Consider the following 16,691-nt stretch of genomic DNA (forward strand, 5'->3'; position numbering starts at 1 on the left):
AATAGAGAGTGTATGAGCAACCATAAGTATATAGAGGAAACTACTATGAGATAAAGAAAACATCTCAGATTTGTATTGGTTATCTTATTGTATTAGAACTATAATTTACTATCTTCTAAATTATGAGATAATGAGTAGAATACATATATATATTACTAAAGAATTAAATCTTGAGAAAACTGTAAAGGTAAATATATGGTAAAAGACAAATTGTGAAAAAAAAGTAACAGACAAAATGTAGCAGGCAAGATGTGTAGTATACAGAACATGAAACAGCTTTTACACATTTACACTGGTAAGTAAAAGGCAAGTTACACACACACACACAAACACACACACAAACACACGGGCAAAATAATGACCAGTCACTTTGCAATAAAGTAGAATTGTTCAATGTATACTGATCATCTATACCATGTAAGACAAATAAAAGTTTAAAAAATGCAATGTCATAGAACAGTCATCCAATCTGACAATCTTAAAAGCAACATGTCAAATAGATTAACTAAGGAGTGGGGATTGAGACTTTTTTTGTGATAGTGTTTGTTAGATTTTTCAATTGCTGTAATCCCTTGGGTGAACAATTTTTGCAACTCTTTGAGTATAAAATTTCATCAAATTCATTGTGTACTATCACCTTTTTATATCTATTGCCTATGAGCATGCACATGAACAGAAACTCAGGAAAGAATACTAATTACAGAATTGCTTGTAATAGTAAGTCATGGAAGTAAATAATGTTTCTTGGTATTGGAATGGTTATGTAAGTCATATTTGCACAAGGTTTAACAAATACAGACTGACTATACATGTAATATGTTATCTTTAAGACATGTTTGGATAAGTTTCATAGTACAAATATTTTATAACTCCAACTATGGTGAATCACTAGCACGAAAATATCCCATATATTCTTTTGCTAATTTTCAATTAATGTATAATGTAAAATAAAATTATTTTGATGAATATTACTGAGTATTATGACAAACATTCATTTTTATAATTAATACTACAGTCAAGGGATAAAAAAATCCTCCTCTAGCCTTTGTAGTCAGTTAACCTACTTCTTAAACCACAGACCTTGGTAACGGCAAGTCTATTAGCATTTACAAATTTACTTTTGCAAAAATATAACAAATGGCATCACAATATATGTAAATATTATAAGATATCAGCATAATACATTAATATTTATTAATGTTATAATGCTTTTTAGTATGTCATTGAGTCTTTGTTGCTGAAAAGTATTGCAAGTTAATATATTCACCATTTGAAGGACATTTGGGTGTTTTCAGTTCTGGATGATGAAAATACAGCTTCTGTAAATAAGTCACAAGTAGATTTTATATGAACCTAGAGTTTTATTTCACTTAGATACCTATACCTATATATGTATATGAGTAGGTATATATACCTATAGATTGCTGGATTATATGGTAAATGTATGTGGAACTTTATAGGAAACTGAAAATCTATTTTTTCAAAAACTATTTTGTATTCCTACCATGCTTTGTGAGACTTATAATTGTTCTATGAACTAAATGCAAACTGTAAAACTATAAACATATGGCTTATTTTATCTTCATTTCATTGCTTTATTATTTATACTTTAAATAGCACTTTACTAATTGTCCCAGAGTTTATAAATCTGTGATTAATTAGATTTTGATTTCATATTATATACCACTTCATGAATAGTGAATGGATCTTATAACACACCCACATACTACAAATACAAAATACATTGTTGCTCTTTTTGCTTTATATAGTCTAGCATCCTTTAGAGAAAATGAAGTGAAGAAAAAAATAGAATTTATAAAGATATCATATTAAATTTCCAGCTTTATTTCTTTCATTTTATATATGGTGCCTGAAGACTTCCCTTTATTGTTTTTAATAATTTTTATCTGCTGATAATGAACTCTCAGCTGTTATTTATCTAGGAGAGTATGCATTTCTCATTATTTTCTACATGTGTATTTCCTAATTGTGGTATTCAGGGTTGAAAGATTTTTATTTTATCCCTTTAAAAATGCTATTTCATTTACCTATGAATCTTTGTCTTAGTCTGGTAAGCATTAATTCAAACTGAATAGTTATGCGTGTGTGTGTGTGTGTGTGTGTGTGTTGCTTCAACATAGAAAGTGTTTGGATGTGGTGAACTTCACTATGGAAAATAATGGATGACCCATTAGGTTGGCAGGATGCAAGCACTGATAACTGTACTGTTTATCTGAGCTCTGCAAGATAGCCTTTTGACATTCAGATAATAATAAATATGCTTGTGATGATAATGATAGCTACTAAGTCCATTATTTGCCATGTTGCTTTAAGTGTTTTTCACATTAATTCAGTTTAACACTGACAAGTGCTATGAGAGGAAGATTATTTTTCCATGTTTACAAATGAAGAAACTGCCAAATAGAGGTATGTGTATTGCCCACATAAATAAGCTAGCAAAAGTCCGAGCAAAATATTGTTATCAGGCAATTTGGCTCCTGAAATTCTCCAAGAACAAAGAAGTGGAGGCAGTTTCTCAGGTTTCACGTAACAGATATGTTTATACTATCCTGCTTCATCTCTCTCCAAACGCTGATGGAGTCAGCAGGCCACCCACTGTAGAACACAAAATAAGCTGGCAGTAGCAAACCCTGTGGAAGGGATCCTTTCATATTTTGAAACTGTTACTTCAGGCTTCATAATGAAAAGTGTGCATGATTTTTTTTTTCCTTCACAGTACACACAGCTTGTGAATTCTGTGATATTCCCTTGAGTATCCCTAATCAGGCACATTTTACTTGATAAATCTCTTCATAACTACCTGAAGATAGTCATTCACAGAACATGATTTTCATTTTCTTTTCCCTTCAAGATATCAGTAGCAGGGACTCCATGTAGAAAGAGTATTGATGAAGAGTGTGATTTTACAGAGTATTGCAACGGAAATTCTAGCAATTGTGTTCCTGACACTTATGCGTTGAATGGCAAGTCATGCAGCTTGGGAACTGCATATTGTTATAACGGACAATGTCAAACTACTGATAACCAGTGTGCCAAGATATTTGGAAAAGGTATTGCTCTTTCTAATGTATTTCTTTTACTTTAAAATTTGGTAGTTTGTGGCATGTGTTTTTTAATCTCATAAATTATATTAAAAAATGGAATAACACCAGCAGTTTCTAGAGTTTTACTCAATTTTCTCTTCACATATTCATGCTCTAGTTGTGGTGAAATGAAACTTAAAAAGTTTAGAATGAACTGTGCGACAAGAAATAGTATGGATGTTGAGTGAGATGAAAATGAAAGGGCTCTGCAGCATATCCAAACAGACCCAGTGCGGTTTGTGAGGAAATGAAAGTCAGAATTATGTCAAGCATCTCTGGGAAAATGACAATGTAATTCTCTGGGGCTCTCCAACAAGGCTGTGCCATATAACTGGGCAATTATACCTCCTTGACAAAATAACTCTGGGTTCACTACTGACATACATAGAGATGGACAAGTTGATACCAGAAATGCAGGTTTTCAGGCCTACTCTCCCAGCCAGGAATGGAGCCCAGGCTGCAGCACTGAGTCCCAGACACTAGACCACCACCGCTGCAGGAACTTTGCTGATGCTCAGGCATGCAAGCCAAAAGAAGCAGATTTGTTTAGAGAAAGAAAAAGTTTATTAAGGAGAAAAGGAGCAGAAATAAGTGGGACTCCCAGGCTGGTGGAACCAAGCCAGGGAGGGGCAAGGAAGCTGCAGTGGAGTCAAGTCTCAGGGAATATAGACCTTCTTTCCCTAATTATTCTAAATTCCCATCCATCTCTCTGTGATTGGTTAGTTCTTGGTGGTCTCACTCACTGCCTAAATGTCTCTGGGCCCAGAACTAAGTCTCTGTGTCCAGCCCCTATCTTTTTTCTTCATTGTCCTCCATCTGGAATGTCCTGTTGCCCCTAGTCATGGGGTGTTTGATTAGTCCCCTTTGGAATCTGTTGCTCTTATCTCTGGAGCCTTCCTTAACTCTCCTAAAGTCCCTGCACTGTCCTCAAGCCTGCCTAATTATCCCTAACTTGTCCTAGACTCAAAGTCATCAGTGTTCATCATAAGCTCAGTTATGACAAATCCATTAAGTTATATTGCTAGGTGGATTCATTTATCTTGGTTCAAATACAAGCAAAAAGAGAGGGCAGAGAAAATCCATGAACTGGAAATGTAGAACAGTATGAATTTCTTCCATCAAGGTCTCTTGGTTATGAAATAAGAGTTCCATTAGCTTTTTATTGAAAAAATTTAATTTGGATTGAGAATATAACAAAAGTGCTTGCATTTTAAGGTGTGCAAGGTGCTCCACTTGCCTGTTTTGAAGAAATTAATTCTGTACGTGAAAGGTTTGGAAGCTGTGGTTTCAAAAATTCAGAACCGTTACCTTGTGAACAGAAGTATGTATATACATAATTATTTCATTTAGTCATGGAAATGATATATTTGTTATCAAGAGAGAATAAATAATGATGAGTAAATCATGCGCCAGGAGATTTTTAAATAGTATTATTGAATTTTCCTTATTCACAATTCAGTTTTCTTTCTTATTTTTTTTTGCCTGGTATTGGTCGCAGACTAAAATAAAACAAGGCTGATACTATCAGAAGTAGGAAGTAGCTACAAATTGCCAAAAATCAGAAACTTGTGCTATGTAATTAAGATTAAAATTGTGGGTTTTTAGCATATTTTAGCTCCTATCTTTATATTACTTCAGAGGTGTATTATCAGAGCCACTTGTTTGTTTTGGGGCTTGTCCTTGATGCACAACTGGGCTTTTCTCCTTGCCTTTTGTGTCTTTTTAACAACCTAGTAAATAACCAGGAAAATGAATAACTATAAGAAAGTGATAATCAAAATCAACAAAAAACTATGAACCAGAGACACTCTATGGGGGGTGGAGGGCGGGGAGGGGAGGGATTGGGGTCAAAATAAGGGGATTGTAATTGTATGGGGAATATAAAAATAAAATTTATTTAAAAAAAAAACAACCTAGTAAATAAGAGGTCACTTCTATTTTAAATGGTTAGCATAAGTGACTCTACTTCACTTACACCTATTTCCTGATCAATTAGGGTCATTATAATATCAATCCATGTAATACCAGTATGTCCTGGAAGGCACTTGTATTTCAGTCTCTGCCTCAACTTAATTGCCATTGCCTGAGGGACAGGCACCCAGCTCATCTGACTCTGATAATGTCAGGCACTATAGCAAACAGTGAGGGAGTGCTTAGGTGGCTAATCCCCAGAGCTCAGTGCACAGGGGAGCAGAAAAATCACACATGTTCTAGTCTTGCCCAGAAAGGAGTCCACATTCTTTCTTTAAAAGTTGGCTGAAGATCAGACTTACAGTTTAGAATCTGTTAAGGACTGGTGATGATCTTATCTAGGAATTAAGGAAGCCCCCTGACTCCATCTTGCTGTATCATCCTCCAAGTCCCTACTAGTGTTTCCTGGAAGGAACTTGTACACATGACTATATCACAGCTTTTTGAAGTGTCAGCCAAGAAACAGGCTCCCAAACTGACTAGCTCTGATAACCAATGGAACTCCACTGTCAGTCCCATAGTACTGTAGCAATCAAATAGTTCTTAATGGACACTAAGCTAATCCTCCACCTCCTGTCATCTTTTTAGCTATGTACATTGTAGTCTAGGGTATAAGAAGCAGGCTTAACTTAAATATTTTCCCATAACACTATGATATGGTGTTAGGAGTTGGCGCCTCAACTCCATCCAGGGTTCCCAAAGACCACACGGAGCCAGAGATGCAAAAGCAAAAAGGCTTTATTGCTAGCTTAACCTAGGACCCAACTCTGCCTGGTACACTGATACAGCAGTCCCATCAGGTTGAGAGAAGGGCCCCCTTGGAGGGCAAAAGGCTTTTTTTATACCATATTGTCGGGAAGTGGGACTTTCCATTCTTAGCACCGAGTCTATTCTGATTGATTGATCTGTTATTGGTGGTCAGTTTTGCCCGTTTTCTGTGGTCTCTGTGGTTTCTGCACAGAAACGATACACAGCTATGCCTTCCATAAAATAGCTGCTGTGTCTTCCCTAAAATGGCTGCTGTCTTGTTCATACTACAATGGTAATGATGGTAGCACAGTGTAATTAATTCCCTTAGAAAGGGAAGATTCCACATTCCTGCCATACCCAAGGAAGGGTGGAGCTGAGTGTCCAGAAGAAGATAGAGGATAGGGATAAGGAATTAGAAAGAGGAAGAAGACTGGAAGAGGACTTGGAGAAAACACATGGAGCAGAGAGACATGTAGAAAATAAACCACATTTTCTTCTTGATGTTGGACCTATATCAGGGACTTGGGGGATATGGAAAGACACTTGAAAGGGATGCAGGTGAAAGACCTGTGAGAGGCTGACGATGGCAGCCTTTGCATTGTATTTTGCTTTTGCTCTTTTCCTTCCAGACTTGCCTGACACTCCCATCTGCCCCTTTCCTCTGGGTCCCCACCAGAAGCTGCCTGAAACTTATGGCAAGCTTTTAGACCTCAGTGGCTTTCCTTTGGCCCAATCCTGTTTGGCTGGGAATTTACCCATGAGGGGATGGGTAATTTGGGGTGTTTCTTGGGGAAATATTTTAACTGTATTCTTTCTCTTCTCTCTGTTGCACAGTAATTCTATTAAAATTCTTTTTTATTGAAGGTTTTATGCACTAAGTGTATGTTTGTCTTTAAGCAGTAGATGGCAGAATCCATTTAGAGCAGGCATGTTTGGGGGCCCTGGAGTGCCCCTCATTCTGCCTACTAATACAGCCATACTTAATCTATTTCACCCTTGGCCAGAAGCATGTCATCTGCCCTTGGTCTAAGGTAGCTCATAAGAGAAGGGCACCTTGGAAAAGTAAAAGGAGTTGTGAAAATTAGCAAGGATGACTTATTTGTACTTTACCTGAGATGGTAATAGTTTCATAATATTTTTCTGAAGTCAAATCGCTAGGTGAGACTAGAATTCAATACTACAATATATACCTCAACATCCTGTGATTTCCTTTCAGAAAAGAAAGGTTTTTTCCAAGAAATCAAATTTTGAGAGAATGGAATTTGAAATAATTTGTATCCCACTGCGAGACTAGAAAGAGACCTACCCTGCAAAGATAGTTTAATAGAAAAATAGCAGAGCCCAAATCAAAAGATGTATCTAGGTATGAGAAACTAGAAAAATGATGCTGGAGGGAAGAAAAATTTGGAAAGAGCTTTAGGTTTTGCCTCCTAACCTCATTTTAATCTTAACTTCTTGATGCCATTATTCCAATCCTTGTGTTATTTAAGGAGTCCAAAAAGGTTTTTTAAGGCATATCCTTGAAATTTCCTAAGGAAAGACTTTTAAAGAATTAATGACAGGTGCAAAAGTTATACATCAACAACTAAGAATGGTTATTTTTATTAAGGATGAATTTTGTTAGATTTGAGTGATTTCAGGAACAAAAAGAAAAATCATTTATTTTCCAAGGGATAGTCCAGGAATATTTTAAGCCTCTTAGAGAAACCTGTATTCTACTTAATAATAGATTATAAATGGCTAAATAAGTCTCTGAGAAAACCTTTGGTATGCTTGTAGCATAGGGGAGATCTAAAATTTCCCAAATCCTCAAGCTAGGAATGTAGACAGAACTATTGGAAGTATCAGCATGTTGGAAGAATATTAAGATCAAAATGAAAAGTCTGTATGTTACAAAGATGTACTGACTAGAGAACCTGTCCAGGATATTAGGCATAATCAGAAATGACTCAAAAGCAGCACAAAAATAGACACATGCATCAGCCACTCTCAGCAAATACTAGATAACAAGTGCCCATGCTGTCTGAGCTATAGCACAGTGGTGGCAAATTTTCCCAAAGAATGTGGAATATGTATATAAAATGCATGTTCTAAGACAACTGAAGGCTAAGCAACAAATTGAGTTCTTTAATAGAAAATGAAGTCATGTCTGCACATCTGACTTCAGTGTTAACTTATAAATTATGTTATGGTGTTAATTTAATTTGGCTACTACACTTAACTGTTGTTCACCATGTTATTTTGGCCTTTTCTGGTTTTGTGTTTTTTTTTTTTAAAGATTTATTTATTTATGCATACAGAGCTGGGGCACAGGTCAGAGGTACGGGGGTGAGAGAATTCACCAGAGACAGAGCGGGGAACAGAACAGGCAGATGGACTGAAATACACTGCTGAGAGGAGCAGTGGGTGAGACAGGAGAGGTCTGCCTCACCATGTGGGTTTCTCCCCGGCAGGCCAGGGATCCAACTCATGCTGCAAAGGCTGTGGATAGCTTTATAGTGCAGTGTTTAACCCCTTGTGCCACCAGGGAGGCCCTGGTTTTGTGTTTTCAATTAAATAATTTTTATGTTATCATCCATGTAATATTTGGAACTTTATATCATTAAAAGTTAAAATGATAAGAAATGTTTGCTTTCCATTTTCAGGGATGTTCTCTGTGGAAAATTAGCCTGTGTTTGGCCACATAATAATACTTATAAAAGTGATGTTCAATCTGCAGTTTATTCAAATATTCAAGGTCACTTGTGTCTATCCATAACTACTGGGTCTTCCGTGAGATCAGAGGAAAGAGATTATGTCTATGTGGCTGATGGCACTGTGTGTGGTCCACAAATGGTAATTAAACATGTTAATTTATTTTGAAGATGATATCTAGCCAGTTGAGGAAGTTTCCCTCTATTCTTTATTTGCTGATATTTTTCTTTTAATCATAAATAGGTGTTGAATCTTGTCAAATATATTTTCTTTGTCAATTGTTATGATTATGAATTTTTTCTTCATTGTAATTATAGTTCTATTTTATTCCAATTATCTGAGAAAACAATACATGGGATTTCATTGTTGGTATTTGAGTAGCTTAGGTTCATAAGAAAAACTAGGATTTATGAAGATAATAAATTTGCCCCTATTCTATATTAACTAGCTTATCTTGTTAGAAATTGGAAGGCCCAAATGATTAAAGTTACTGGAGAATTTCTTAAAATTATTAAAAATTGCCAGAGACTGGGCCTCCCCGGTGGCGCAGCGGTTGAGAGCCGCGCTGCAAAGCTGTCTGGGGTCTCTGCAGAGCCAGTTCAATTCCCCGCTGGCCAGGAAGAACCCCACATGGCTTGGCAGACCTCTTCTGCCTCACCCGCTGCTCCCATGAGCAGTGTCCTCGGTCCGTCTGCCTGTTCTGCTCCCTGCTCTGGCTCTGGTGAATTCTCTCACCCTCCTGTGCTTCTGATGTGTACCCCGGTTCTTGCATAAATAAATAAAAATCTTTAAAAAAAAAAAATTGCCAGAGACCCATCATAACCGTTTAGGAGTGCTCAGTACCTCTGATATTTCCAGAGTCCACTATTAACTGGGTCTTTTTATTAACTAAGTAGGAAGAAAATGTTACGGTGGTAGCAATGTGTAGGAAAATTACATTTACATGTGAAAAGTATTGATATTTTGGGTCAAGTATTTTTTTTACTATTTTTAAATGATTATAGCTGATTTTTTGTTGTTATTAAATGACTATAATTCCTCTCATACAAATAATATAACAGAACATTAGCAAAATATAGAAATTTCCCTGAAGGAGAGTCTCAATTCATTTCCCAATTGTAGGTATAAAAAACAAAATTATATGACATTGTTATATATTGATAAATTGTCAAAGCAAATACACTTTTTCCCCTTAAATACATTATTGCTTATCTTTGTATCAAATTGTCAAAATCTTTGAACCAGAATCAGTACTATGGTTAAAAAGTCTCAACTTGAACATCACTTATGTATATACAACAATTACTTTCTCATATTATGTCAAATTTCTGAATGATTATGAATTATTGCTTGTTTTATTTTAGTACTGTGTAAATAAAACCTGCAAAAAAGCTCGCTTTATGGGAAATAGCTGTAATGCCACTGCAAAATGCAAAGACAATGGGGTAAGTAACTTCTGTGTAGTTCTAAATTACATTTTACTTTGCAGCCAGATCCCCTCCATTCTTCAACAAAAATATCTCCCCTAGACTAAAAAAAAGGAATAAGTGGAATTAAATTCTAATCACCCTTTGTTCTTTCTTCCCTGCCAAAAGTTTGGGATTAACCTTTAACTGCACCACCTGTGTTCCTGGGAACTTGAAAAATTGATTATATTACACCCTAATAAAATTCTCTCTCCCTCTGGGGGTTGATAGTGGTGTTAGGAACTAACATCTGCTGATCGCTGAGAAAATACATTGCTGAGAAAGTCAAACACCTTAACTCATGTCACCTAGACATCCCAGCAGCTCTGCAGACCTGAAAATGTGAAGCCCTGTAGTTCCCTCACATTCCTTCACCCCTTATATAATATCAGCACTCTCACATTTAGTGAGTTGGTTTTTGGGGATGGCCATCCCTCTGACTCCCTTGATGACCATCTTGAATAAACTCCTCTGTATAAAGACATTCCTTGTGGCTCAGAGTTTGAATTTCTGGGTGCAAGTAAAAGACCCATTTTGATCTTTTACAATTCAGTGGATAATCCAAAATTAAAATATATTCTTTTTGAATAATGGAGAATCTAGGTTACTTTTAAGCTGTACTTACCTAGGAAGAGTTGACTAATAAAAAAATTAGCTGAACTAATTCAAACACTAGTAAATGAATATACTATATATGTGTATTGAATTTATTGTAAGAATTCACAACTTATGAATTTGTGTCACGTGTAAATGAAAAACATTCATTTTTCCCTTACATGAATAAATGTATGCATTAAATGTATTTGTTTATGGGAATATGTAGAATATGTATGTTTATATATGAATAAAACACAGAAAATGCTTAGCACTGGGGAGTGGGACTTAATTAGTGAAAACTCTTTTAGTTCAATACATTTTAATTGCTTGAATTTTACAAAATATGAACTTATTTGTTTTATTTTAAAATAAAAATAATACAAAACTATTGAAATATTAAAGCTCAAATAACATGGAAACGATACAGGGTATAAACAGTTAGCAATGCAAGCTTATCATAAAATTTTATTCCATTGTCCATTTTAATGTATTTTTGCATCTATTTTAGGAAATGCACTTAAAATGAAATATAAATTGTCACTCAATAGTGTCAAATATTGAAAAGGAGCTAGTCCAAAATGAAAGTGACTATGTGAATTGATGATAACTTTATCAAAATATTTTATGTAGAAATGAAAGTAGATGATTAGGAAATGTAGAAATGGTGCTGTCAAACATTTCCAAAATAGCTGAATGATATATTTGTGGAAAATTCCAAATTCACACAAAGACGCATTTTCCTCTGTGACTATCATTTTATTGAAATTCACTTATTAAAAATATTGTGGAAGATAAAAGTACTTAATTAAAATCAATCAATTAATCAAAGAAATTTGCTGTCACATATATTGTGATTTTGCCATTAAGCTATTATGTTGCCAAAATTTTCACCACTGTTCTTAAACAATTTCTCATATAGTTTTAATAATCTTAACAAAAAGTGGTTTTATTCTTTTGAATTTAAATATTTATATTTAAATTATAAAGGCTTATGAGGTTTATAGTGACTTATGAGGTTTAGTGATTATATGTTTTTCTGTTTCAGATCTGCAATAATTTGGGTAATTGTCATTGCTTCCCTGGCTATCAGCCTCCAGATTGTATACTCCATGATGGTTCACCAGGGGGAAGTATTGATGATGGAAGTGTTCAGAAATCAGGTAAGTAAACACAAAACATTCAAAACAAAAAAGAATTTTTTTTATGAAATGACAAAGAGATATATTGCTGAGCCAATTCTTCTATGATCTCCTGAATAATTATGAGTTATTGTGAATAGTGGCTTTAATTTATTGAATTTTGAGTGATGGGATACATGTTAATACTTTCTCTTGCTCTCATGAATGAAGGCAAGTATCATGAAGTTTCATTGATTCATCATTCATTCATTAATTAATACTTCTCCTTCACAAACATCTTACTAAGTATCTGGTATTTTAATGAAATTTAACCCTACATTTCAAAGCATCCACTCAAATGGTAATGTGGAGAATGATTTTGATAATGTGAGAACAAAAATGAATTACTTGGAAAGGAATATTCTTAATTATTAGGGCCTTAAAGTAGATAATGAAATATAAGTTGCTACATGATATTTGAACTGATACTTCATTAAGGGAGATATATGGATGGCAAATAAGTTCATGTTCAAATCATTGTTCATAGGGTAAATGCAAATTAAAAATCACACTTAAATACCACTACATTCTTTTAAAATTGCTTAAATTTAAAAGCTTGTCCGCATTAAGTTAAATTAAAATGTGAAGATCTCATAAAATGCAGTTTGTGTGTAAACTTGCACAAATACTTTCTTAAAATGTGAACATTCATTTATGATATCATCTAACCTTTCCATTATTTACTCAAGAGAATAGAATGTTTGTGCACATACAAAGCTTTGTAATCAAATATTCAAAATAGCTTTATTTATTAATAGGAAAAATTTGTAGGCAACCCAAATATAAATCAACAGGTGATGATAAACATAGTGTGATATATTCAAACAATAGAATACTATTATAGTATATAAATGACCAAGGTATTAAGTTATGTAGAAAAAGCAAGACTAAAAAAAATACATACTGTCTAATTTTATTTGTATTAAATTGTGGAATATGCAAACTAATTTCTAGTGACAGAAGTGCTTTTACTTTCCCCTTTAAGAGTTTGAAATACATTTAAGTTCAATTATCATCTACATGTATACCTATTTATACAGGATTAAACTGAGAAATAGATTTTTTTTTAATATTCTGTGAATATCTGATGATTTTTTCTAGACACGATTTATGTTAAAAAAGGCTACCCTGGACATCTGAACAACTGGCTTATTTTAAGTTTCTACATTGTTCTGCCCTTTTTCATAATTTTCATCGTTGTGATCATGAAAAGAAATGAAATGAAGATATCTTGCAAAAGAGAGAATACAGAATGTGAAGGGTAAGTATGATTTATACAAATAATTATTAGATTACATTATTCATGCTAATTCATAGTTATATATAACATGCTATATTTATTCCTAAGTATGTTTGTTTTTTAACCTAATATAAATGGTTAATGACAATTTTATAACTTTGTAGTACTTTGTTGTTAGCATATTGCCTGTTTTTCTCCCTATGTGTGGTAAGGGTAAATACAATCTATAAAATAAAAGATTAATTCTCCCTGGTACAGGAAGTGAAGGAGTACTCTCATCCCCCTTTCCTTTTCCTTAGATTATTTTCTTTTTTTTCTTTTTTTTTAAGATTTATTTATTTATTTATACAAGCACTGGGTACAGTCAGAAGCGGGGAAGGGTGAGAGAATTCACCAGAGCCAGAGCAGGGAGCAGAGCAGGCAGAAGGACCGAAGTACACTGCTGAGGGGAGCAGCGGGAGGCAGGAGAGGTCTGCGCGCCATGTGGGACCCTCCTCTGGTGGCCGGGGAGCAGCCGGGGATCGAACTGGTGCTGCAGAGGCTGCGGGCAGCTTTGCAACCCAGCGCTCAACAGCCGCGCCACCAGGGAGGCCCTCCTTTTCTTTACAAAACTTGTAATTGTTCATTCTTCTTTGTCTCTTTGAGATTTATGTAAATCTTTGTGAAAATGAAATAAAATTTTTGCCAGTTTTACATTCCAAGTATATTTTTTCTTAAGGGCCTTGTAATTATCTACTTCAGACAAACATTTAGGTGGATAGCTCCTTATCTCTTGGTTCCCTGGTTGGTTAACATTGTGTCTCAGGTTCCATTGCAACTTCCAGGTTATCCTAAGAAAATAAGAAATTTTATTTGGATTTTGCATAGAGGACTTATTAAACATGTGTGAAATGGATCGCATCTCCCTGGTATATATAATAGGGTGCGATTTTATTTTCTCTGTATAATCTCTTTAATGTTATGCAGTCAGGTTTAATGTTTACTCAACAACAAAGATGTTTTGTTCCTTTCGATGTTTAAGTTAAGGATTGCTGGGGAATTAGTAGGAGATCCTACTGTTAATTACTTCTCTAGTATATCATATCTATGGCTATATCTAACTTAACACTACTAATAGATAGATATTACACTACTAATATATAGATATTAGTAGGACTAGGGACTGCCATTTGTTTTTAATGACTGACATTTCTCCATGTCCCCACTTCTGGTTTCCATCTTAACTTTCAGATCTTTCATTGAGGTTTTGGAGTTTTCTCTATGTTCCAGATATTAATTCCCTCATTAGATAAAATTATTTACAAGTCTTTCCTCCCTTTTCTTGGATTGTCTTTTTACTCTGTTAATATTCTGGGAATAGATCCAAAATAAGTGAAGGCAGGATCTGGAAAAGATACTCATTCACCAATGTTTTTAACAGTATTTTCACAACAGTTGAAAAGTAAAACAATCCATGTGTCTATTGATATATGAATAGATAAGCAAAATGTAGTGAAAGGGTAACCAAAGGACCTCCCTTTGGTTCCTTTGACTGGTCTAATAATAAATTAACACATAGAGATCAGTAAGTAAAAGGACAAGTTTAATTGTATGTGCGCAAACACCCACAGAATATAGAACTAATAACGTTCAGTGAGAGGGGTTTTGAGTTTCCGCTGATAAGGATTTTGGCAGATTTTCCCATTCAGTGGCAGATGGCAGTTTATCAAGGTTTGGCAAGTTCATTAAAGAAAAAAAGACATCTTCACAGACAACATTAGGCAAAATCTGCATCTGAAAGGAACAGATTAACAAAAAGAGAGGTCTGCATAGACCCAGGTGGGCAGTCTTAGGATAAGATCTGCATTTTGTCAGGGCAAAAGTTATCCTTATATAGTGTACTTTGGGGGATTCATTTCTTTGTGGAATTTTACCTATTGTGGAATCTTATCACTTCTAAGGTCTGGTCGGGATAAGCTGTAGGACCCGTGTTTATTTGTAATGACCAACATTTCTCTGTGTTCCCACCTCTGGTTTCTACATTTACTGGCTGATCTCCCATAGCAGGTTTAACGATTTGTTAATCATTTCTACCTTCACCTCTACTTTCTGGCCTTGTGAAGCATCCGTCCTAAATTTTCTACTCTAAGCTTTCATCAGAACCTGTGTTTTGTTCAATAAAATTAGGTTAGTTATCAGAAAAGGGGTTAATAACTTTCAGAGGGAAAAACAGAATGAAGAAATTATATGCAATTTAAAAATAAATTTTGTAGGATTTATTTTACATATGAAAGCAAACCTTAGCCTGAAGCAAGGAAGGAAAGCATAAAAAGACTTATTTCCTATTTTTTAGGGAGATAAACAATTGAACAATGCATCATTCTTGAATCAGCTGCTACTTAGTTTCCTTCAATTGAAAATGCCTCTTTGGTATATCCTATGGCATTCTGTCCCTGGCCCCTGCAGAGGTATAGGCATACAAAGGTTTATTAGACAGCCTTATAAAAGATGGAAACTATGACATATGCTATGACCTGGATGAAACTTTTAGGATATTATGCTAAGTTTACCTAAACCAGTCATAAAAGGCAAATACTGTATGAGTCCACTTAAAAAAGGTGCTTGGGAATAGTCAAATTCCTAGAGATAGAAAGGAGAATAGTGGTTACTGACAAGAGACAAATGATGAGTAATTCAACGAGCATAGAGTTTCAGTTTTGCCAGACAAAAAGAATTCTGGAGATGACTGGTGGTGATGTTTTACAACCTTGTGAAGATACTTAATGGGGTAATGATCTGGACCCTTAAAAATGTTTTAAGATGATAAATTTTGTGTTAGGCTCATTTTATCACAATAAAAATGTTATACAAAATTTTGGGAACAAAATGTAATTATACAAGTCACCAATCTATTAAGTTCTTCCCAAGAAAACTCTATTGCCTTTCAATGTGGGAACTCTATGTTAATTTATTTTTTATTATCATTTCTTAGTCTTCCATGTTGTCTTTATAAACCACATAGTTTCTATACATCGAGAGTACAAAACTGAATAAAATGGTCATAACTGTTTTTCAGAGTGCTTTCATAGTTATAATTTTTGCCTCATGCTTTATAATCAGTACTAAAATAATAAAACATGCATATTAGTAATTAGCTTTTTTTATTTGAACTCAGTTGTCTAAGAAACAAACATCTGTAAAACGGAAGAATTAATTTTTCAAGTGTGTGTGTGTGTGCATTTTGACTCGAGATTTGAAGCAGAAATTTGGCAATAGAAACAATTATAATAGGTCTGTTACTAAAGATATTGTGAATTTCAATTTTGTTTTCTTTCACTTCAGCCATTGTACCAGAAAGCTATGACGTACATTATTAATATCATTGAAGAACTTCACCACCAAACGTCTTATTTCCAGAAGAGAAAGTGAACTTTCTAACCTTTATTTTACCCTTGAATGCATTTGAAATGTAGATTTAAAAAAAAAAAAATAAAGCTCATATGTGTTGAAGAGAAGTTAACCTGTGTGCTCCCATGTGAGCAGGTTGTAGATAGGTGTCCCTGACATTGCAAACTGGGCATCTGGGTCCACTGAGCTGGGGCCAGCCCAGCAGCATCACCCTGGTGACCCATGAAAGCATGTTTTCTAATAGATCATATCCAAGTTCTTAAGGGTAAACTTGCTGAAGTCATGTAGATGGCTGCCTGATTTT

At 34.7% G+C, this 16,691-nt stretch overlaps 1 protein-coding gene across 3 annotated transcripts in view; it reads left to right on the forward strand.

Annotated features, from left to right (window-relative positions):
• The window catches only part of LOC119257836 (disintegrin and metalloproteinase domain-containing protein 18-like), a 47,080-nt gene extending 30,594 nt beyond the window's left edge, over nt 1-16,486 (forward strand). For all 3 annotated transcript variants that reach the window (XM_037526109.2, XM_037526111.2, XM_037526110.2), the window contains 7 exons: nt 2,873-3,071; nt 4,320-4,425; nt 8,471-8,660; nt 9,884-9,964; nt 11,628-11,742; nt 12,862-13,021; nt 16,322-16,486. In XM_037526109.2, coding sequence (XP_037382006.1) covers nt 2,873-3,071; nt 4,320-4,425; nt 8,471-8,660; nt 9,884-9,964; nt 11,628-11,742; nt 12,862-13,021; nt 16,322-16,343 — 873 coding nt within the window. In that variant the 3' untranslated portion in view covers nt 16,344-16,486. The remainder of the gene's footprint in view (nt 1-2,872; nt 3,072-4,319; nt 4,426-8,470; nt 8,661-9,883; nt 9,965-11,627; nt 11,743-12,861; nt 13,022-16,321) is intronic.
• Nucleotides 16,487-16,691: the final 205 nt, after the last annotated feature.

This window comes from Talpa occidentalis, unplaced genomic scaffold (assembly GCF_014898055.3).
Source record: "Talpa occidentalis isolate TD23 unplaced genomic scaffold, MPIMG_talOcc4v2.1 talOcc4.4, whole genome shotgun sequence".
In the NCBI taxonomy this organism is placed as follows: Eukaryota; Metazoa; Chordata; class Mammalia; order Eulipotyphla; family Talpidae; genus Talpa; species Talpa occidentalis.